Genomic DNA, 25479 nt, shown 5'->3' with positions numbered 1-25479 from the left:
GGTTGCGTGCGTGGTCCGTGGGTACCGGGGCTGTGCCTAGTGACGTGGGCCACCAAGAGTCGTCCCAGGCTGATGGGGTGGGTCCGAGAATGAGGACCCCTGTCTTGTCTGAGTTCAGCTTCAGTCTGCTGTCCTTCATCCAGTCGGCTACGGCCTTCATTCCTCTGTGGAGGTTAGCTTTGGCAGTGTGGGGATCTTCGGTGAGGGATATGATCAGCTGGGTGTCGTCGGCGTAGGAGATGATTTTGAGGTTGTGTTGTCGTGCGGTGTGGGCGAGGGGGGCCATGTAGATATTGAACAGCGTCTGGCTGAGGGAGGATCCCTGTGGGACGCCGCAGATGATCTCGGTGGTTTTGGAGCGGACGGGTGGGAGGCGGACGCTCTGGGTTCTGCTGGAGAGGAAGGATGTGGTCCAGGCCAGGGCCTTCTCTTGGATACCGGCGTCATGGAGGCGTGCTGATAGGGTGGGGTGGCAGACCGTGTCAAAGGCTGCTGATAGGTCCAGGAGGATGAGGGCGTTTGTTTCTCCTTTGTCCATCAGGGTCCGGATGTCGTCAGTGGCGGCGATGAGGGCGGTCTCGGTGCTGTGGTTGCTGTGAAAACCGGATTGGGAAGGGTCCAGGATGTTGTTAACTTTGAGCTACCGGGTTAGCTGTTTGTTGACAATCTTCTCGGTCACTTTTGGCGGGAAAGGCAGCAGGGAGATGGGCCGGAAGTTCTTGAGGTCCTTGGGGTCCGCCTTGGGCTTCTTCAAAAGGGCGTTGATCTCCGCGTGCTTCCAGCTTTCAGGGAAGGTTGCTGTCTCGAAGGAACAGTTGATTGTTTTCCGGAGGTGGGGCGCGATGGTTGCGCTGGCTTTGTTGAAGACGTGGTGAGGGCAGGGGTCCGATGGGGATCCGGAGTGGATGGAGTTCATGGTTTTGATGGTGTCTTCATCGCTGACACTGGACCAGACGGTCAGGCGACTGGTGCGAGCGGTAGTCGCAGGGGTGGTGGATTCGGTGGTGGGTGCGGGGGGGTCGGAGTTGAAGCTGTCGTGCATGTCGGTGATCTTGCGGTGGAAGAAGGTGGCCAGGGAGTCGCACAGGTCTTGAGATGGCGGGATGTCGTTGGTGTTGGAGCTGGGGTTGGAGAGTTCTTTCACGATGCTGAAGAGCTCTTTGGTGTTGTGTGCGTTGTTGTCTAGGCGGTCCTTGAAGGCGGTCTTCTTGGCGGTCCTGATGAGTTGGTGGTGTCTGCGTGTGGCGCTCTTGAGGGCTGTGTGGTTGTCTGGTGTTCGGTCGTGGAGCCATTTCTTCTCCAGCTTCCTACAGGTGTGCTTGGAGATCCAGAGGTCCTCGGTGAACCAGGCGGCTTTCTTGTTGGTTTGGTTGGTTGTAGAGGTCTTGAGAGGGGCGAGGGTGTTGGCACAGTTGTTGATCCACTGTGTGAGGTTGGTCGTGTCTGGGTCGGTGGGTGGTCTCAGGGCGAGGGCGGTAGTCAGTTGGTCTTCGGTGACCTTGCCCCAGCAGAGGCGTGGTAGCTGTTGGGTGCGGTGGTGTGTGGTGGGTTTTCTGAAGGTGAAGTGGATGCATCTGTGGTCGGTCCAGTGTGGTTCGGTGGTGTGGTTGAAGGAGACGTGGGGGCTTGCGGAGAAGATGAGGTCGAGCGTGTGTCCAGCGGCATGAGTAGGTGTCGTTACGAGCTGTTTGAGTCCGAGGTTGGCGAAGTTGTCGATCAGGGCGGTGGAGTTGGCGTCGTTGTTGTTCTCGAGGTGGAAGTTCAGGTCCCCGAGGAGGATGTAGTCCGTGGAAGCGAGGGCGTGGGTGCTGATGAGGTCGGCGATGGTGTCACTGAACTGTGGGCGGGGTCCGGGAGGTCTGTAGATGAGAGTTCCTCTGAGGGTGGTGTTGGGGTCGGTGTGGATCTGGAAGTGCATGTGCTCGGCGGTGGTGAGGGTGTCATCGGTGTTCGTTGAGATTTTGATGCAGCCTTTGTGGATGATGGCGATTCCTCCTCCCACTCCGTTGGTGCGGTCTCTGCGGGAGATCTTGTAGCCCCGTGGGATGGCTATGGCGATGTCTGGTGCTGAGGTGGCGTTCAGCCAGGTCTCCGTCAGGAAGGCGACGTCGGGGGCGGTGGAGTCCTGGAGGTCCCAGAGTTCGATGGCGTGCTTGCGAGCGGAGCGGGTATTGAGGAGGATGCAGCGGAGGTGGTTGGGTTCTCTGGCTGGTGGTGTGGAGGGTTGGATGCTGGTGAATCTGCAGTTCCGGCAGGTGAAAGGCCCCTGGGTGCGTTTCGGGGTGGCCCGGTAGCAGGGGTGGTCTCGTCTGGTGTTGAGTGCGTGGAGGGGTGCTTGCGTCGTAGTGCAGTCTGGCGTTGCGAGGGGTGCGGGGTCCAGGGGTTTTGGCGCTGGGTGCGGTCCAGGCGCGGACGGGCGCAGACGGGCTTGCCTTAGTCCGCTGCGCGTCCGCTGCGCGGCCTCCATATGAGAGCAGAGGGAGGGAGAAGCAGCTGGGAGGTGGGAGCGGGGCGGCCAATGGGAGTGAAGGGGGCAGGGACGCAGGGGCTCAGCGGCGGGGGAAAACCTGGGAATGAAGGGGGCAGGGCCGCAGGGGCTCAGCGGCGGGGGAAAACCCGGGGAAAAAACGGCAGGAAAAGACGGCGGGAAAGGGACAACAGAGCACAGGGGTACAGAAAGCAAAACACAGGGGCACAGAATGAAAAAACAAAGTGGCACAGAAAGCCAAGTGCAGGGGTACAGAATCAAAAAGGGAGCGAGCAGTCAGGCGGCAAAAGAGGCAACGGAGGTTCAACCCACAGGGGGCTGCGTGGCGGATGGGGGGAGCAACCTGCCTGGTGACAGGGTCAAAGGTCGCTCTCTACCACCGCTTCGTGGCCTCCATATGAGGGCAGAGGGAGGGAGGAGCAGCTGGGAGGTGGGAGCGGGGCGGCCAATGAGAGTGAAGGGGGCGGGGCCGCAGGGGCTCAGCGGTGGGGGGAAACCCGGGGAAAAAACGGCAGGAAAAGATGGCGGAAGAGGGACAACAGAGCACAGGGTTACAGAAAGCAAAACACAGGGGCACAGAATGAAAAAACAAAGTGGCACAGAAAGCCAAGCGCAGGGGTACAGAATAAAAAAGGGAGCGAGCAGTCAGGCGGCAAAAGCGGCAACGGAGGTTCAACCCACAGGGGGCTACGTGGCGGATAGGGGGAGCGACCTGCCTTGTGACAGGGTCAAAGGTCGCTCCCATGGAACCCATGAGTTTCTTTCCAGCCTGCACCACCCACTAACATGTTGGTTGTTTTTAAATAACCTGCCCCCTCTCATTGAAACCTATGGCACTGAGTTGAGTTGGCCCCACCCGGGCCACAAGCATTGCTCCCGGACTGATCAAACCAGTAACACTGACAAGAGGACACACCCTTCTATTACATAAGCACTTGCACTTGAGCCTCATGGTCGAGTAAGAACCTTGCTTGGCACAGGTGCAGTTACATGCCCTGCAAAGAAAAAAAGCACGCCTCTCAGTCCTTATACTGAGCTGATCCTGTATTCCATTCTTCTCCTCCTCCTCTCCGCCTCTGTGTGGCAGGGCACCGCCCCTTTCTCCCACATGCACCAACCGCCCCCGCAACTTAGGTGTAGGTATCAGCTATGATTCTTGGTAGCTCACATTCTTGATCCTGTGCCGAAAAGCTGCCATTCTCTGTTGATTAGCCAGTGCTGATGCTTCCCCACAAATATTAGTTAAAATAATAGAGGAACTGTGGCAAAATTACTAATTAATTTCATACCCAGATCCAAGGCTAGTACAGCTCCTTGTTTATTTTGGACCTGTTTAATTTTCTCTGGGAGTACCGTCAATGAGGGTGTACTGTGCATTGTAATATAAATGCCTGCAAAAATGCTTCCTACGAGTGGCATCATCTCTAATGATAGGCATATAGTAAGAATTCAATGGTTACCTTGGGGTGTTGTGTGAGGGTATACCTCTTCCAATTGTTTGGTCTTTGCGAGCAGTTCAGGAGGGTATTTTGTCACGCTTTGTGAATATTTTTCTCATGATTGCATTTATTGTCTGTGGACTTACTCCTGAATGGCAAGTTGTCCTTGTGCCATAGGTCCTACTGGAACCGGCCTATTATTTAAAGTCCTTAATACATATTGTAAAAGTCCTCTGTACATTCTGACTACATTATTTAATAGTGCTACAACTTCTGTTAAAGTTAGTGCACCTGGATTTTGATATTATGCATATTTCTGGTAAGGTAGCCCCTTCATTACTCAGAGGCCCCAATCTGACTGTGTGTGTGTGTGTGTGTGTGTGTGTGTGTGTGTTTGTGTGTGTGTGTTTGTGTGTGTGTTTTGGTGTGTGTGTGTGTTCATGTTCTCAAACCAATTTTGATGTTCCTGGTATGTAAGAAGCATTTACAGGTATTGGTAAGTATCCTTAAGTACCGCAACTGGTTGATATTCATAGGAGTGTGCTGTGTTTGCAACAAGTGCCTCAAACAACACCCATAAGTTAAATATTTCATATTTCAAACATTTTACAAATACATGTTTAGCTAATACAAAGATAACTGCCACACCCGCTGTGGAACTCGATTTGCCTGTGCTGTGTAGCTGCCTGTAATTAACTCCTATCACACCTTCAGCATGAGCCTTCATCTTAGGAGAAGAGATTCAATCAATAAGATCCAAAACTTGAAAACAGCTAATGAGGATTTCATCCTTTTAAGAGTCAAGCTTGACTACCCTGATTTATCTAAAGGAGGTTTGAACCATGATTACAACGGTCATCCCTGTTTATTTGTACTGATGTTTCTCTTGAGTGTGTTTATTTATGACTACTCATGGGCCCCCCAAACATAATCTGAAGTCCCGCGTTGGGCGCCATGTTATGTTTAGGGGTATACCGAAATTCTACAGGTTTAGCTCCCCTACCCTACAACACAAGGATATAGATCAATGTGCTATAAATGAGGAAGGCAAATTTGGTTCACTGCAGAGCTCTGCCCTATTTCAAGAGGGAGAATTGCTTTCTGATATGCAAATTAGTCCCATTGTTCAAAGGGACATAGTGGTGTTTGGGAAACCCACATTTTGTTCTTAGAATGTCACCATAAATCATCAGTACTATTAATGACACAATGTATGTTCCAAAAACATTTATTGCCGTAATCTGCTAATTAGTTCATGCCGTGGGACTACAAGCCATATAAAGCATATTTTTATTCTCAGGGTTACCATGAATGTAAATACGACAAACCTTTCTACCATGTTTCTCAGAAATATGTTCCTAAATCCTACATGGACTCTTATCACTATTCTGAGAGCATTAAAATACACCAACTTTGCCTGAGGGTGAGAATGTTGCAATTGTCGCATTTCATACCTTAACACAGTGTCGGGCTCAAAACATCCCCTTGCCCACTCACATTCTTGAGCAAGATTTATTCAGGACGAGCTATTATTAGGTACTACTCACCCTTTCTGGTCAGCTGAAAATCCTCTAACTTCAGTCACAGAACAAAAAGTAAATGTAGGAAGATAAACTGCCTTTCGACCTCTGCCTCTGAAAACAGAGCTAATGTGACATGATAAGATTTAAAGGCATGTTTATTGCCCACAAAGTGAAGGAGCCATAAAAATGCCTTTAAATCTTGTTATCTTGTCATATTTGCTGGCTGTCAGAGACAGTGATCAAAATTCAGTTTCTCTTCCTACATTTATTTTTCTTTCTGTGACTGAAGTTAGTGGATTTTGTAAAATAAACTGTGTGACAATTGAACTGTGCAAAGCATGTTAAATGAAAGGCTATAATATGTCAAACTTTTTTTCTACACAACACTTAAATAGCTAAGTGAAGTGTTCAAGCATTTCAAATATATATCACTAGTTATAAAGACCAGTTTTTGTAATTCTGTGGTGAATTTTTTTTTTTATAGGATCAAAACAAATTGGTGATGTACAAATTTTAAATATTTTTGCTGAAACGCAATTAACAATCATTGTTTATGGGCTATTACCAGTAAAACTACATGTTAGTGGGAAATGTTTGTGGCCATTTCAATGCAAAACATGTGATCTTAAAATGACAGTGCACTACCACATCATGCTTTGTTGATATATTTATCAAAAGTGAGTTTTTAAAATGAACTGGGAATTATTACTGCTCCTGCCCAGATGACAATGCTATTAGTGAACTAAGAGGCAAGCCAGGGATAATGTGTATCCTATATATGGACTCGAGTCTAGTAAATAAAATAAGTTTATTGTAGAGCAGAAATAGTGAACTTGCATATTTGAATGGTGCTCTCTTATGTGATAATAAAAACGCAGATCCATAAGACAACATATTTGCCTAGGATAACACAATTTGAGACCAGTTCACAGGTCAGGTACATTACAGTTAGTTTGAGTACATTATTAAAATTACTAGACCTATAGGGTTAGTAAAAGTTTTATGATTTTTCAAGCCCTGAATGTGTTATAAGACAATCAGCTGGATGAGGAGGAGAGAGCTGAATTCAGGTTTGACTCCATGTGTTCAATCTCAGTCAAAAAGGGACAGCAACCAGTAGTCTGGGATTGAACTTCTTTCTTAGCAGCTCGGGTGCTAAGGCTTCTCTCTCTCAAGTGGTCAAGTCTATGTGTTTATATAAAAACTGACGACAGTCTAATCTAGCTGACTATGAGTGAAAAGCAATGCAGAAATGAGGTGGAAAAATCCAGCTGCAAACAGTGTTTATAATATGCACCACCTCTTGTGGATATACCATCTCTATATCTTGGTTTAAGTACCAAGCAACCCTGAGATGCAGATAGTCAGGCATCTTAACTAGACTTCAGGTTTCATACTCTGCTTATAATCAAACAAGAAGATGTTGTGCAAACTGAATGTGCCTTTGTGTCATGAAGTTTGCAGACAGCTTGTTTTAGAATGACGATGATAAATAACTCAACGCTAAGTATATTTAAAAAGTGGAGTCAGGCTGAGGAGTCAGCTCCTCATCTCTCTACTTGAGCATGGCACATTGAATGCAGCTCCCATTTCATAGACCTGTTCGAAAACCTCTTGAGGTCAATGTTGTTTTTTTATTCAGCTACTTTTCCCTTAAAAATATATTTCAATAGCTGGTTATTTTATCTTCAATGGTGCAGTTTTTATAATTAAAAACAAAATAATGTGGTCAAATTTTGAATTATTTTTTCTGAAGTAAAATTACATCTTTAATTTCATATCTAAGCTTGGTTTAAACCTTTAAAGTTTTCCTTAATTGTATTAGTGTACAGATTCAATCAATCAGGGATGGTAAAGTGCAGCCACTCACCCACGAGGGTCTCAAGGTGCTGGGAAGGGGGTGCGGCTCCATTGAGTGCTGGGGTCATCCGAAGAGCCAGGACTTGAGGTCCTTCCTGAACTGGTGCATTGTGGGGGCTAGCTAGAGGTGGAGGGAGAGGTCGTTCCAGGCCTTGGTTGTGAGGTCGGAGAAGAATTTTCCTCCTGGTCTGACCTTGTAGATGCATGGGACGTTGGCCAAAGAGAGGTCAACTGACCAGAGGTGTCTTTTGGGTGCGTGGAAGGAGAGGCGGTTGTTCAGGTAAGTTGGTCCAGTGTTGTGTATGGCTTTGTATGCATGGGTGAGGAGTCTGAAGGTTATTTTTCTTTCGACTGGGAGCCAGTGGAAATAGCGGAGGTGTTGGGTGATGTGGCTGTGGTGGGGGATGCTGAGAATCAGTCTGGCTGCGGCGTTCTGGATGATCTGGAGTCTGCAAAGGAGTTTCTTGTTGATTGCGGCATAGAGAGCGTTGCCGTAGTCCAGTCTGTTACTGATAAGGGAGTACATGCCAGTTTTTCTGGATTCAGATGGGATCCATATGAACGTCTTTTGAAGAATGCGGAGGTTCTTGAAGCAGGTCGATGATACGGCGTGGATCTGGCAGTTGATTGTGAGCGATGATTCTTTGGTTTTGTGCATGGTCCATCGGGATGGGAGAATTTTCGAGGGCGGGGGTCCACCAGGAGTTGTCCCATGTGGAGGGGGTGGAGCCAAGGTTGAGGAGTTCTGTTTTCTTAGAGTTGACTTTTAGGCAGCTGTTCCTCATCCAGATGGCGACGGCTTTCATCCCTTCTTGGAACTTGTTTGGTGATGTTGGGTTTGTTGGTGAGCGAAAGGAGAAGTTGGATGTCATTGGCATATGAGATGATGTTGAGCCTGTGGTTCCTGATGGTGGTTGCGAGGGTGGCTGAGGGGGGAGTATGGGGCTGAGGGAGGAGCCCTGGGGCACTCCACAGTTGGTCTTTGTCTGTTCCAAGAGGTAGGGCGGGAGTCTGACTCGCTGAGCTCTGCCAGTGAGGAATGAGCATATACAGTTGATGGCCTTGCCACGGATGCCGGCCTTGTGGACTCTGGTGGCCAGGGTGCGGTAGATGGTGTCGAATGCAGCCAAGAGTTCCAGGATGATGATTGCTGCCGTTTCGCCCTGGCTGAGGAGGGAGCAGATTTAGTTGGTGGTAGCAAGTAGGGAGGTCTCTGTGCTGTGGTTGCTGCAGAATCCAGATTGGGAGATGTCTAGGACATTGTTAGCTTCAATTAAGTTTGTGAGCTGTGTGTTGACGGCCTTTTCAATGACTTTGGCTGCGAAAGGAAGCAGGTAGAAGGTCTTGAAGTTTTTGAGGTCCATCTGGTCTGTGTAGGGTCTCTTCAGGAGGGGGGTGACTTTGGCGTGTTTTCAGTCATTGGGGAAAGTGGCAGTTTTGAAGGAGTTCGGGTGCAATGGCTGAGGCAGCTCTGTGGAAGATGTGAGTTGGGCAGGGGTCTGAGGGTGCTACGGAATGGATATTTTCATGGTCATCAAGGTGTCTTCTGTCGAGAGAGGGGTCCAGTTGAGCAGGGGTCCAGATTTTGACACTTGGTTCCCCAATGGTATAGCACCGCCCCTCAAGCCATGCTTTTTAAGGGAAAAACAAAGGCATTTACACACGCTCTGAATTTCAAACCTGGAGGGGTCAATCTGAAAAACCACAATGTTTTCCAGTTTTAAGTGTGTATGTTATAATGCGTTATTAATGTTGCACTTGAATAATTTCTGAAATCTGGGGTTGGCTAACTATAGTGCTTAATGAAAGTGAACTATAATCACAAATATTTGAAACAGTGAATTGATAAAGGAATATTTATATAGAGATTTTATAACGATGGGTGTGCTAACAGTCCTGCAATACTTTCTACTTTAAGAATGTATTCATGTGCTCTTTCTTTTCATTCGATATCTATGTTATATCACTGAAGTCTAGTTCCTCTAATTTAGTGCTTTTTAATCTCTACAGGAAAAGAAAGAAAGAAACGATAAAATTGTGAAAAAACAGAAAAAACTCCAAGTCATTTTAGAAGAGGAGCCAATACCTCCGTGGAGCCCTCCTGGCAGGACTGTGCCAATGGGGAAATGATTCAAAATCGAATGCTCAGTTTTCATAGACTAATGTTTATTCCTAAACAACTGATTTTGAGAAGGCTGGGGGTCATATCTTGCATTAATTATTTAAAAAAAATTGAAGCCCTTTCATGGTTTGTGCATAAATCTCTACAATATTTGAAGATTTCCCTTGTGTCCGTAGAGGGAAGTACTCTAAATATTCGTTGGTAATCGCACATTTTTTGAAAATGTTTATGATAAAACGAATAAGAAAAACATTCGCATTTTAATGCCACTGTGCACCGTAGTAAGTTTTCCCATTGCCAAACTAAGCTGCTGTTAGTATAGCAAAAACATCAACACCCTCCTCTGTTTCCAACCCCTGCAGAAGTTTAGTTCACGTGAATTGATTTCCCTGTTTTTGGTTTTTGTTTTTGATTTTGTATTTCTTGATACACCGGTACTCATTTTAACATAAGTCTACAATAATTTCCTGAGCCATTTTGGATTCATGCCTATAGGCAGTTGGCTGATGTATGCAATACGGTTGTTTGAAATTAAACTCTGCAAAAATACAGGTAGAATTGGTTGGATACAGGCCATATTTTTAGGGTTAAAAGTGTGATGAGGACGACATAGCTGTTTTTAATATCATACTCAAGCAAATAGCACGCACGGTTTCCTGCTTCCTTGATGTGTTTTCAATTCTGTAATTGTTTCATAGTCCCACATGGTACATCTGTTGCGGTGGTGCATTGTGTAGACTCTCTTGGGTTCTTTCTTGATTTTACCAGTACTGCTTATATCCGTAAGACTTTTGTGGTGCCTACCCTAATGCTAAGACAATTGAGCTTTGGCATGTGTGAAATTATATTTGAAGTGAGCATCTACCTTGCAGAAAAATATCCTCAAAAGATACCAGCAGGAGACTGATTGGAACCGGAGAGCCTTTTTCCGCGTGTACCAGTCTTCCACTGATCTCTTGCAAGATGTTTTTTACTTGTGCTATTTGATCCTTAAAAAATGCTTCACAGGATTCTGTAATGCAAATTTAGCATAACATGAATTTTGGACATGACCCGAATTTCCCTAATGTAATTAAAATTTCAAATTTAACTTTAATCCTGTATCTATTTTCACACCGTTTTTTTCTTGACATATCGATTGGCTAATGCCTTCTTGGAAGGATCACCTCAAACGTCTCAAAGTAGCTGTTCATTTAGTTTACGAGTTTGAATACAGGACTTGCAACTTCGGCTTTAGCTCATATTCTAAGGGGTTCCCTGGCTCCTTTGAGAGATTGCACTATGTTTAAAAAATGTCTGCCTGGGCTTTAAGGCGGAAATAGTGTGCTGCCTACTACATCCCAGAGGAAGTCCAAAATTGTCTGTGAGACACTTCTATTTTGTGCTCAACCATTTATTTTTCCATTATCCAAGAATTCTAAATCTTAAACTTATCCTTATCTTTCTTCGCTTTTATTTGTGAGATAATGCCCTGTATGATCTTTCAGTTGCAGTTTTTACAGTTGTTGAAGGGGATTTTGCACCATAACAATTATATGTAAATAATTTCTTGTTGTGTAGATAATTTTACAGAAAGTTTATTTTCTTGATGTATGTACATTGCAAATAATTTGTTTTTGTTTTGTATATTGATTGTGATTTTTGTGTGTTTTTAAACCTGCGGCTTTGTATTGTTTGTAGTTTTTGGTACAAAATGACTTTGGGTTAGTTTTAGCTATAGAAAAAAAATGAAATATATACAAATAAATCTCACAAAAGTCCTATAGTATAGCTTACTGGTTATCTTCTGCTTCATTCGCTTAAGATTTCTCCAGTGCATCTTCCTATTTTCTCTATTGGCCCAGCAAATGGTGGCCTGGAACATGATGTTATCTTCAACACTGGACTGTATTAATGCTCTCTATTCAAGTCTTTATTCAAATCCTTTGTAATGCTCCCATCGTTCTCAGAATGCAGACATATATTTATTTAGAAAATGCACAAATAACAACCGTATCACGTATTGTCTTGTTACATTGTTAGTGGTATCTTCATATAGGTACTTGATTTATGTATTCAATATTGCACTTTATTGCTACAGATCTTTCCTTTCCGTGGCCAGTACTGGGTCTGTCTACAACCTAATGCTTGATTGTGAGAGACACATTTGCAATTGAGGATAATAAGCAATGTACATTCTAATTATTTAAGCACTTTCAGCTGAGTCTTTTTGACTAAGGAATAAAACCCACATTACTTTCAAAGCGGCCTTGAAGGTAAGTGATGGGTCCCTCTATAGAACAGTGAAAACATGGGTGTTTTGAAAATAATGTTGTGGGTTTTTTCTGTGACTGCGTCCCCGGGTCATCTTAGTGGCTACTTCTTATAATAATAGTCAACCAGTCATTAGTTGTGGTGCGTCAGTTGCACAGCGACATTTTAATTTGGTTGCTCAGTCCACAGACTGGAGGTCTATTTATGCTAGATTTCTACACCAAATCCGAGTGGCAAATTTCAGGTCAACCAAGTGTTGCATGTTGAAAACCAAAAAGGGTATTTGTTATTTGAAATGTACAGCTGAGCTATGGTAAATAAACATTAGCCATTTTAAACAGTTTTTCATAAACAAATGAAACATCATACATGAAACTGTACGGCAGGGCTTTTACATACAACATTTCACAGGTATGGCTCGTGCATCAGCAATGTTGATGACTCTGGGTGAGTGAGGAGCACTAGCAGATAGCCTTGATCTAGATTGAAAATGCACGCAAGAGGTGAGAGTGGGCCCCGATCTTGTCAAAGGTGCCATATGGTCCTACAAGTAAGCAACGTACAAATGGAAATGTACATTTCTCTCGCCTTGAGATTGCACTGCAAACAAACAAATACTTGCAAATAGCAAAATACGTTTTAGATAAATAAAACAGTTTTTCCTTGGACGACATACAAATATATTTTTCTTGATTACTTGTTTAGTATGGTATACCAAAAAACGTGAAATTGGAGCAGTCTTGATTGAAGCAGAATGCCTGTTTTTTGGCTTTAGCGTTCAGTTTGTGAAGCAGATTCTTAAGTGCAGCTCTACCATTTCATACGTGTACTTGATAAAATATGTGATTTTAGACAGAATGCTATAGTTTACTTAATTTCATTAAGCTATTTACTTAATGTCATTAAACTATTGTATATTTAAAAGTATAAAAAATATTTCTGGTAGACTATTTTCAAGCAACATATGTGAATTACTCGCCAACATTTTCTGGATAATATTATGTTTTTATAATTGTATTAAAAGATTTATTACTAAAACATATTACCTGTTCCGTTTTATTTGTAATACTTTATACTGTTGTGATGTGTGATCCTCAGAATGGTTTAATTCTTTCTGCAAAAATCAGGATCTCTGTTAGGGGAAAGTCATTACCAATGCCTGTTTCACTTTTCACTGCTGGTCGGTCTACCTGAGGACAAATGCCCACATTGTGACCCTCACACATTCATTTTATGTACTTCAAGTTCTTTCCCTTCAATCACTGTTGTCTTCTGTCAGTCTTTGTGTCTCCAAGCTTCCTGTGTAGTCTGGGAAGGATGACACAGGGGATATGCAGAGATCAGTGGTTGCCATCCTGCATCCTTGTACAATTTCATCTATGGGTGCCTGGTGCTACCAGTCGTTTCACACAGGCCTAAAGGAGGTGAAGGCTCACCACCAGCTATTCTCTTACCCTCTTTCTTTCCTAAAGTGATATGCCTTAAACCCTGTTTTATCATTTTGGATCATCATAACATGGAACAAAAAACAAAGAATCCAGTGTATATACAATGTACTTTAAAAGGGTTGCGTTAGTGTCCTTAACAGTTATTTCTACAAAATAACTTTCTTACGCTGTATCAAGTCTTGATAGGTATAGATTGACTTTTATCAGCTTGTTAATGTATTAGTAGGATTTTTCTTTCACAAAACATTTGTTTTAAATTGTGAAGATACTTTTGTGTCCTATCCCTACCCAGTTATGCTAGAGGGTCAAAGTCTGGCATAATTAAACGACTAAACCTCATCACTAGGGTAAGAAAAGGAGGAAAAGTTAGTCAGTGGAGATATTTCTAAAGCTATCTTAAGGCTGATTTAACTCTGCTGGCATTGATAGTGGGCTCATGTTGAAATGTTCATGAAAATACAGATAAGGCCAAGACTTGAGTGTTTTTAGTGACATCAAAAAGACAAGTAATTTGAGCTTTAAAAACCTTGGAAGGGTATGACATTCAAACACATGAATCGCAAACACTTCAATAAGTGCTTTCCATAATCCTCTGTATGAGTTTATAAAAGGTTCAAAGTCCTCAGTTCAGTGGTCTACCATTGATTGCATCTTTTTTCACGAAGGAATTAGAGTAATTAAAAGTTAAGGAGCTGGACTAACAAACCTAGCAGACCCAAATCATGAAGGTTCTTGTTGATAATTATTTTGGGTAGCAGATTTAAAATGTTATCATCTATAGTGTGATTGATACTCAATACATTGAAATGTGTTTATGTAAGGGATTCGTATGTTTTGATTTAGGAAAGATCAATTATATTATGTATTTGTATGCATTTGTATGTGCAATACGTCTTTATTGGAGAGGTTTTCATTGTAGTACATTAATAGCATTGTGAAACATATTTTTATGATAGTTTGGGGTGGTATTATGGGCCTACATATGTAGTATTTTGTGGGTGGGGGCTGAATTACAGTGCTTTACATGAGCACCAGAAAATGTTATACATAGTTGGGGGATACACCGGGAGATTAAGGGCCAGATATAGAGATTGGCAGATACCACAAACATGACAGATATCCTATCCACCTCATTGGAACTGAATTATATCCTTTGCCATTTGCAATATGTCTGCCAGACCCTAAATCAAGCCCTAAGTGATTTGACTGGAATCAGAGGATACTGAGCATAGGCCAAGATGCAGACCTGGTTCCCAAGTCCCCAATTCAACACTCTAGACACAAGGCCATATTGTGTTGTGTGGGTGGGTGCAATGCTGATAGCGAGTAGGGTTTGGGCTTTGACAATGTAAATTATACATGTATAGTGTGCTGAACGACCTCCATCTACACATAACCATACTCCAACAAGCCCATACATGCAAGTCATTCACAGGGCCACCAGCCTGCATGTGTTATTCTGTTACTGCACTCTCATGCACATATGATGCTGATGGAAGCAAGTAGTTGGTGCTTCTCATACACAGTTATATGTGGCATGTGGAGTTCCTCAGAAAGTTTAATGAGCAGAACGTGGTAGATGGACTGGCATAACGGAGGTAAGCATCAGCGTGCCCAAATAAAACGAAAGTAAAAATAGACATGAAATCTACTTAAACGGGAAGAAAGGGCTCTTATCTCTACTGAAGAGCAGCACTATAAATATGCCTAATATAGAGCGCTGAGTCTTTTAATGTCTTAGCATCACTGTCTTCATTCATGTCAGGTGGATTTCTTCGGGGTAGTAGAATTCAAAGAGCAAGTCATATAATGTGTGCTTCCTCAGACTGCTATTTGAAAAGCCCCCCAAACTATTGGATTTTTTGCCAAACTAAGTTCAGCCTCTGCATTTACATCTCCTATTCTCAGTGTGTGCCAATCAGAATGTTTTCATAGACAAGTTTAGTTCATTTTTATTGTACATGCTTACAGTGTGTGTGAACAAGGCGATAAGTGTTAACTGGGTACGCCATGTTGGTTTAATGAAGCCTGTTTTGGGAGAAATACTTAAGAAACAGCATGTCCATTTGCCCCTGTGAATAATAAGTAACGCCATAATCAGTTGTAGGTGAAGTAATTTTGAGGCTTTTGTTTGGTGACCATAACAGTATCTTTTGTTAGGACTTCCATGTTAGTTTGGTGTAGCATATTGCCAGATACTCATCCTTAAAATGATTAAAATGTGCAAACAGAGTCAAATACATTGTTTTAATCTTTCTAATTAGCTCTTTCATTACTAAAACAATAAATGCAACTACAAGTTGGTTAGACTGTAAATGCCCTTTTTTTTGGTCTGGCTTGACAGCACAGCTGTTGCTAGGCAACTATGTTAGTAACACTTGGAGAGGAGCTTCGGCTCCGCCCACATGTTGGGAGTCAGGAGTACATGTTTTGATTGAGCAAAAGTTAGGTGCTTCCACAGCAAAGTGCTTGCCCTCCACGCAGCTGTGATTATACTTTCAGGGGCACACACATGATAATGTTATGCTGTTAAAGTGTCTTAGATAACGAGATCATTTATTGTGTTGTTGTTTTTGCATCAGCACAGATGGGAGCAGGGCAATCATTAAGCTGCAAGGATGTTTAGGCCTGACTTGACAGTCCAACTGTCACCTCATCAATAATATCCATTCAAAGACCATCTCCTTCTAATGCTTCCTTTTACCATGCAACATTTCTTTAAAACCTGACCTATAGGCATCACCAATGCTTGTTTAGCCAGGAGGGGATTCTGTCCTGATTACGCAAGTGTGATAGTGATAGAGTGTGTTGAAATTAAACTAGAATTGGTGGTGGTGTTAATTTCTTGCCCCGGTAATCTGTGCTTTGTTTCCAGAGATACTGCTTCACCTCTGCTGAATTATACAGTGCTGCCAAAAGATTCTGGTCCTTTGGGTAAAATGTGACAGAACAAAGTATAATTTGGATCTGTTCCCTTCCCAGAAATAATCCTGACCTATTTGTTGATTGACATTGTATTCTAAAAATGTATACAGTGAGCACCCACACTTTGTATTTGAGTCTAGCATCTGTTAAACAGAGTGCTGTCTACAAACTAAAATACATTCTTTCATGATAGTTTTTGTAATGTGTTTCCTTCTGCACGATTTGCAAAGTATGTTTTGCTGCATTCGCAAGTATTGTGTTTAATGACAGTGGAAAGCATGCTGAACACATTAACACTACTCCTCAGTGGTCATTTAATGTGTGATTGTATTTACAGTGCCAGGTTCTAGAATTAAACAGTAGTTCTGTGACAAGAGGTGACTATTACAAGGGATCTCTGCTTCGAGACAAGTAAGACAAATAAATTACTGTGTTTATGCACGGTCGGTCCTTAGTTTAATCATCAGTTGAACAATCTACTTAGTTAATCGAAAATGAGCCTGGTAGTAGTTGAAAAGCTGCCACACTTTACAAACACTTCAAATGCAAAAAAGAAACACACAGAGCACAGCTTATAAGATAATTTGCTGCCTAATATTTCAAACACTATTTCTCGGGAACGTTCTATTTCTGACACCAGCGTGGACATTATCATTGCTTGTGTATTAAATTAGATTGAGCGAATATTGTATAGTATATGAGTAAAGCTGTGGGCAACATAGAAGTTAATGTGCAGTTGTAGGTGTCCAAATCGAGTTGTTTGTTATTCATTTTTTTCATGCATAGACCTATTTGTTATAACTATATAAACAAAAGAATGTGTTTTGAAGAGCTTCTTACATTGGTTGTTATGTTTATAGAACAGAGGTTGCATATGAGGGCCCAAAATGCAAACAAGAGCCTTTCACTGTGTGACTGGACTCTGATGCAATCAGGTTCCTCTTTCCCCTGTATTGGCTGTAAATACCTAGTTCTGGGCAATAGCTTTAACCCAATTTCAGCTCTCCGTCAATCATGTTATTGTGTTTTTGCTTCTTCGCCCTAAGTTGAGGGTATGCCCAGACATGGGTCCTTTGCTCACTTTGCCACTTGATTCAAGCTAGCCTGGCTGATGAGGGGCATCACCCCTAAACCGGTCCTACAATGCTTGTTTCTGGTCCAGGGAAGACCTGGCTTGACAGTGCGGGGCTGACTGTTCCCATGAGAAACAAGGTCATGACTGATTTGCATATGGCTGGGTCTAAACTTGGGTGGCAAAGTGAGCTTAAGAACGATTATGGATAAAACCCAGATCTGTGTCTGAAAATTTTCAGCGCTCTGTTCATCATCTCCTTGTGTTTGCTTTATTTGTCCTAAGTTGGCAGGGTATGCCGAGATGTGGGTCCCTTATTCACTTTGCCGCTGGATTCAAGCTAGCCTGGCTGATGAGTGGTGTTACCCCGAAACCGGTCCTAGGATGCCTCTTTCTGGTCTAGGAAAGACCTGTATGGGTAGTTCGGCCTGGACTGTTCCCATGAGGAACAGGGTCATGACTGATTTGCATATGGCTGAGTCTGAACTGGGGTGGCGAAGTGAGCTAAAGAATGATGATGGATTAAACTCAGCTCTGTGACTGGGTTGAGTGTCTGAAATGTTTCAGCACTACTTTCATCATCTCCTTTTGTTTGCTCTGTTTTATTACACCCCAGATTTGTAGACTGATTGTGACCAAAGGATATGGCTTTGAGTCCCCATGTACATAAGATAGCTACACCCCTTTCTCTTCTTCATGGAGTTTAGTGGTTAGTTTATAACTGTGTCCCTGTATCTGGTATTCAATAAAGCTTGAAGGGGTTTGACATTTACTATGGCTGTTCGTTTTAGTTTTTGGACATGCCCTTCTGTATAATATACCGACACATCTGGAGTAGGCAATGCCCATAAGTTCTCGAGTTGTCATACGGTGACATACTCCTATGTGACCTTAATCTCCACTCTCTGAGTTTTGAGGGCTCTGTGGAAGTGGTGATGATAATGGGATGGCTTTGGAAGGACCTTTTGGGGATAGGTCAAGTGTAGGACCAGTATCTCAGGCAACCCATATTTGAGCCATGAAAATTGCATGCCCAGGCTTCTAGTAGATTGACAGGTGGAGTGATTCTGAACTTATTGCCTTAGGATAGGCATAGGCTAAGTCAATAGCTTTTCATAGGAACTCTTTGGAATGTTGTTTTGGCCATTGCCCAGTACTGATAGGTAGAGTGTCCAAATATTGTTCCTGTAGAATCTGATTGAAAATCTAAGGTCACTGTTGTGACTTGGTCCCTAAGTCCTGAATTCGATAGGAGAGTGTTCGTGGAACCTCCCCTTGTGTCTATTTAGTTTTATGAAACTACTGTTATTATAAGACTATTTACTCATTCCTAATCTTTTGAATATTGTGTTTTTGATATTAGCTTAGAGGGTGTCAACATTTGGGTTGACCGCCTGATAGGCTGCTTGGAGATCACAAACCAATAGGGACAACACACAGTGTCCCCAACTCTCAGATGACCAAGCATCATTCTACATGACTTTCAAAATTGGTCCAAAAAGGTCCAGATCATTCCTTGTTACATACTTTTGAAGAACTACCAATGGAACATTGGGGTGGATTCAAGTAGTTGCTATGACATTGGTGGGACAGATGGCAGTTTCCAGGATGTTTTAGCTGATACTAATCTGTTTGGAGTGGGGTTTCGTGTGCTCCCTTTACGACTCAACTTCTTTCTGGGATAATTGCCACTGTTGTCCCATAAGCAAATGCAAAATCCCACGACTGACACCACCTTTTACCAATTTGAGCCAAGAAGGGAACATTTAGCAGTCTTGAAGGTAAGTGGAACTCTGGTTTCTCAAAGATAAGGTTAGAAAAAAAGAAAACTGAGACCTGAATGCCAATTCACCTGAAAGTTAAATTAAAGAAACTAAAGAGTATGTTGGCTTCGCTTTCCTGATTGCTGGAGGGTCTTGTACTTCAAGTTGCTGCCAAGTGAGTATTCTGAGCCCTAAAAAACAAAACATAATTTTTTTTAGCAAATCGCAACATGGCAATTCTAATCTGTGTTGCTACAGGATCCAATATGGGGGTTCATCTCTATTTCCCAACAACTTTCTTACACATTGGCAAAATTAACACCAGTTATAGGAAAAAAGAAAAACAAATATAATACCTAAATGTGCTTCATGAGTGCTTAGGTGAATAAGTGGTGATTCCACCCCAACTCTGGATTTGTGAAGTATTCCAAACCACCATGAAAGCACTTGCCTTAGGCCACGGTCTGCCCCTGTGACTGCAGTTTCCCAGGTCTCAGCACCTCTTTACTGGGCAGCTGTATCATTCAGCAGTGTCCAGGTTTTCCATCGATGGATTCTTTCTCTTGTCCATGTATGAATTTACAGCTCCTCCAGGACATCTTCAGTGGTCACTCCATTTATGGGGGCAGCAAGGCATTGTCCAGTCTGCATCCCTGTTGTTCCTTACATCGTCTTCGAGTTCTGGGTCCCTGAGGCCCACCAACCTCTGTACTCCATTGGCAGTGCCGGTATTCCAGTGCTTGTTGCCTTTCAGAAATGCTGCTACTCCTCTATTTCCCAGCTTCTTCTTCCTGGGTTCCTTGGCTTCCTTTCTCTGCAATCCTGTCCCTGTGGAAGCGAAGCAAGGATATTGTTCAGATCCTCTCCATGAGTAGAGGTAGGAGAGAAATAATTGTCATCCACATGATCACCCCAGTGCCCCAATCATACAAAATCAACACTAGTAGAACATTATTGTAAAATAGAAAAACATTTTAAAGTGATGAAATCTTTAAATATGTGATTAACTCCCATATTTGAAAATGTGTTAGGAAAATAGTAAGGACTCTACATTAGAAGATTACAATAATTTAGAATTTTTTTTATTAGAAACAGTATGATACTTCTAGCACACCAAAGAGAGAAAAGGACAACTTGCTTCTAGAAATCTATCTTATCTGTTTTCAATTATTTTCTTATATATTTTCCTTCTCCTACAATGCTTCACTCTCTTCACTAGTGTCAATATATGTCCATTTCACGCATTATATTCTGTGCAGTGCTTCAGTGTGTCCTCGCTATGTCAGCTCTTTTAAAGATTGGTTGTGTGGTTATTTTGACCTTCCATAAGTATTGCCGGAATTGTTTACCTAAAAAACTGTACCTGTCAGACGTCTTGTCTGGATTGCAGCGAAACACTAGTCTACTGTCACCAAGATGGCCACCATTCTTAAGCACTCTAGGTATAAAGCCCTCTATAAATGTAGTTGGCTAGTTAGGTAAGAATTATGCCTACACACACAAAACACACATTTTAAATAACATTATTTAAATTTATTCTGAGAAGACTGACTAGTTTCTTCTTGAGTCTCAAACATATTTTAAAATATTTTTTATGCAAATCTTTTAGAACAGTATAAGAAAGTGGATTATTATTGGATTATTATTTGGCGTTGGTGACCCCCAATTATCGTTAAAATAATCACAACCCTTGCCAACGTGAACCCTCAAAGTAGCAAAATAAACCTGAGCTAAAACCTCCTCATTAGCTTTGGCACAGATCAGACAGGCTTAGCTTAGGGAAATGTGTAAAGTACTTATGCAGTATCAAAACAGTAATAAAGACGGAATGCAAAAAATTAAAATTCCAACCCGGATTAGCCGCTTAGATTACAATTTAGTAAACAAAATAACATGAAAACTAAAAAAATCCAATAATGGCAACCAGAGATATTATTTGTTAAAGTTTTAAGTAGCATTAACTCAAAAAATCATAAAGCGACAATGATAGTCAATGGTCATGGTAGACCAGGACCTAGGCATATTCGGATGGTTCACTGATAGAATATTGATGGTAAAAACATTGATGGACAAAAATATAGATAGTAAAAATATCGACTCCCTATACTTAAACAGGTAAGTACAAAAATATTGAATCAAAAATATTGAAATTAAAAAAATAGATGTAAAAAATATTGATAAAAAAATATGTAAATAACATAATATATATTAAAAATATAAAATATTAATATTATCTTTAACAAAATAAATTAAATTTAACATACATTTTAACTAAGTATAAAAATGTAACTTAATTTAAAAAATATATAAACACACAAACATAATCATTTATACTTATACATATTTTTACTTTCATTTTTAAACTTTGAAATTATATAAAACTAAAATATATACATATATCAATAATTTAAAATTAAATAAACATTCTATCATTAATTAAAACATTAAACTGTTAAAACAAAATTAAACAGTACATTTCGCAACACAATAAATACAACAGTAGGGAAAATGTTGGATAGCGAAACAATTACATTTCTATTCCAATTGCAATAAGTGCAACAGTAGGGAAAGTGTTGGATAGCAGAGGGGTAAAATTTACTATTCCCACTCCATTGACTGCAAAAGTAGGGTAAATGTTGGATAGTAGAAGAATTACATTAACTATTCCAACTCCAGTGATTGCAACAGTAGGAACAATGTAGGATAGCGGAGGGGTAAAAATTACTATTCCCACTCCAGTGAGTGCAACATTAGGGAAAGTATTGGGTAACAAAGGGGTAAAAATTACTATTCCCACTCCAATTAGTACAACAGTAGGGAAAGTGCTGGATAGCGGAGGGGTAAAAATTACTATTCCCACTCCAGTGATTGCAACAGTAGGGAAAGTATTGGATAGCAAAGGGGTAACAATTACTATTCCCACTCCAGGGAGTGGAACAGTGGGGAAAGTGCTGGATAGCGGAGGGGTAAAAATTACTATTCCCACTCCAGTGATTGCAACAGTAGGGAAAGTATTGGATAGCAGAGAGGTAAGTATTACTATTCCCACTCCAGTGAGTGCAACAGTAGGGAAAGTATTGGATAGCGAAGGGGTAAAAATTACTATTCCCACTCCAGTGAGTGCAACAGTAGGGAAAGTGTTGGATAGCAGAAAAACTAAAATTACTAATCACATTTAAACAATTAAAAAAATTAAATAATCTTAAAAGTAAATAAACAATATTTTAAGAATATACAATTAAATATATTAAACATCTAAAATGAATACATATTATAATGTTAATTACAAACAACAAAACCCTACAAATATGATATAAAAAATACATTTATAAACAATATTTATTTAAAAGGAACAAATATTCACAAACAAATTATTTAAAACATAAATGTATTTATTTTGTTCCCTACCCTATAACACTACACCAATAAAGACATCAACATTTTTATTGAAATGTATTTCCACAATTAACATAATTAATAATGAATTCAAAATATATTATTATTAAAAAAGATAATAAACATTCATTGAGCACACATTCTTTAACACTATAATATCCACAACAGACACCTAAAATTAATAACACAATTACGAATATTAATTACTATTTAATTAATTTAAATTAATTAACAAATAATTAATCATTCATTCATAAAGAATTAAGTATGTCTCACCCTTCCCACCATTTAAACCTATAAACACCACTACACACACTTAAAATGTATTACACAATTACCATAAGTAATTACTAATTAATTAATTTAATTAATAACTAATTAATAATTCAACAATAAAAAAGAAATGTCTTCCCAACCTTCACACCATTTGCACCTATAAACACCACAAAACACACCTAATTTATTTACACAATTTCCATAATTAATTACTAATTAAGTAATTTAAATTAAATAAGAACAAATAATAATTCATAAATAAAAAAAGAAATTACTTCCCAACCTTCACACCATTTCCACTTATCAACACCACAAAACACACTTAAAATCAATTACACAATTACCATAATTAATTACTAATTAATCAATTAAAATTAATTAACCACTAATTATTAAACAATTATTAATAAATTAATTTACACATTTAACACCATAACATCGCAACTAAACAAATATTAATAGATACAAATTATTCAATACATTATATATAATTAAATCACCTCCCACCCTATTTTCCTATAAACCCACAACCTGCTACGGAACTAAAAACAGAAATTTCAAATAAAAACAAATTAATAACTACTATAATACATTAATAAAATGTATATAATTAAATTACTTCCCACCCTATTCCCCTAGAAACGCACAGCCTGCTAAGTAACTAAAAACACAAAACTCAATAAAACATTTTTTTATAACTACAATAAACAATCAATAAAATGTATATACTAAAATTACTTCCCACCCTATTCCCCTATAAACCCACAACCTTCTACTCAAAAGTCAATTTAAAAATTTTTTTTTTTTAACTTATACATTTTTAACACATAATACAAATACAAACAATTCTTATACAAAAAACAAACATCACACATATATAACATATATACTAAAATACATAACATTAATAAAAAATCAATATTTTCCACAACTATATTTTTAAATACAATATTAAACACTTAGGGGTCCATTAGGATGTAGGGCAGTGGGACCACCGCCGCGTTGGCGGTGCGGAAAAATGCCTTTTTCTGCCCGCTAGCAGCGGACATCACGCTCGCCATATTAGTATGGTCAAACATAGGCCAATTTCTGACCACTGCGGTGCGACGCGCACCGCCATCAAAGTGCGCCCGCCACCGCGGCGGTGGGAGCCAATGGAGACCCTCCGCCGTGCGGAATGACGTCCACCCCGCTCCACAAATTAGGATGCCTCAAGCAAGCAGACGCACCGCAGCGGAGACACCGCCCAACCAGAGATGCCGGAAACTCGACAGCGGAGCGCAAAACCAGAGTTCCAGTCCACACCACCCGGACATGACTGCAATGGACCCAGCTCTACACGTCTTTCCGGTGCTGTACCTGCTACATCACCAGGAACTCATGGACCGCCGCGGACGACACCGCAGGTACGCAATAATACAACAAACAACACACAACCCACGGCCCGACACAGGGTCCAAATCCACATCAGACACCCTACGACGGACAGGGACACATCCACAAGGGCACCCACACATCACCCACATGCCACAAAGTCACCCGCTGCATCCTGGACACACAGCTACCGCCACCATGCAGCAATGTCCCGGTCACTTCACCGCAGCGGCGAACACAAGCATATACATGCGCACAATGCAGAAGGCAGGGCCAGTGCCAGGCATGGGCAGGGCACAAAGACCACAGGGACACACCCACTCCCACCACACACTAGCACACCCAGTGAAGGCACATGCCATGTGCCCCCCCCCCCCTGTGCAGCCCATGCACAATAACAAGCCAGGGCAATACATACCCTGCACCACACAACAAACAGTCATGGAGACACACAATGCAGGGGTGGCTGCACAGGAACACACAACACACAGCACAGTAGCACAGGGCCAGAGAAACACACACTACACCACACTCAGGGAAAAAGCAATGAGGACAAGCAACAAATGAACACACACAAGGAATCAACATCCAAATGGACACACAGCCTTCACAGTCACACATACATATCACAGACTGACACACACACACACATACACACCCCAAATGCCAACAGCAATGGAGCCCAACAAATAGGGAAACCAAAGTGGGCTGCACCCAAATGGGAGGCCATGGAGACACACAACAAGCATGTGTACATCACATCAACACAAGGAACAGAGCACAACACCCTCACACCATCAAAGCACACATGGCTGGAACAGTCAGTGAAATCAAACCACACACAGCTCAGTGCAACAACACAGGGAGACAGCAAGGCAAACCATGTATAGGCACAAGGATGAAAGGAAGGCCCTGAAGTAAAACTGGGAACAGCCACACATCCATACAATTACTTCACAGGAGTACACCAGCAGTACTACACACAGGGACCATCTACACACCTCAGGACTGACAAAAACCAGTAAGAATCTACACACATACCCCCTCACACCAGCAGCACACAACACCAGTGCCAAACCCACTGAAGGCTGCCAATACTTGACAGGCAATACACACACAAACAACCACACACCCTGGGCTCAGCCACAAACATCACACACACACACAGGGATGCCACCACAAATGTGGAAACAGATACAACAGACAAACACATAACCCAACAGAAACACACACAGAGCCACAACAACAACAGACATGCCCTGTGCAGCTAAACTGTGGAAAGGCAATGAGAGCACAGACACAACAGGAGTGCACAACCTCCTCACTCAGGAACAATGCACAGACAACATACCACAACACACACAAGAACTGCACCATCACAGAACAACACAGCCACAGCAAACAAACAACAGATGCACAGGCAGAACAATCACATAGCAAACATAGCACAACATCAGGGGATGCACACCAGGCAATCACAAGGCAACATACACACACAGCACTACATGCACAACAAACTGTGTGTGCACACCAAGCATAC

General features: G+C 41.7%; 1 protein-coding gene across 4 annotated transcripts in view; it reads left to right on the top strand.

Moving 5' to 3' along the window:
* The window catches only part of MAP9 (microtubule associated protein 9), a 276353-nt gene extending 263628 nt beyond the window's left edge, over positions 1-12725 (top strand). For 3 of the 4 annotated variants that reach the window (XM_085641710.1, XM_085641708.1, XM_085641707.1), the window contains exon 13: positions 9321-11152. In XM_085641710.1, the coding sequence (XP_085497836.1) occupies positions 9321-9440 (120 nt within the window). In that variant the 3' untranslated portion in view covers positions 9441-11152. Of the gene's footprint in view, positions 1-9320 lie in introns of all 4 variants that reach the window. The other variant, XM_085641709.1, reaches the window with a different exon arrangement.
* Positions 12726-25479: the final 12754 nt, after the last annotated feature.

This window comes from Triturus cristatus, chromosome 2_2 (genome assembly GCF_964204655.1).
Source record: "Triturus cristatus chromosome 2_2, aTriCri1.1, whole genome shotgun sequence".
NCBI lineage: Eukaryota > Metazoa > Chordata > Amphibia > Caudata > Salamandridae > Triturus > Triturus cristatus.
This window is presented reverse-complemented; position numbering and strand designations above follow the sequence as displayed.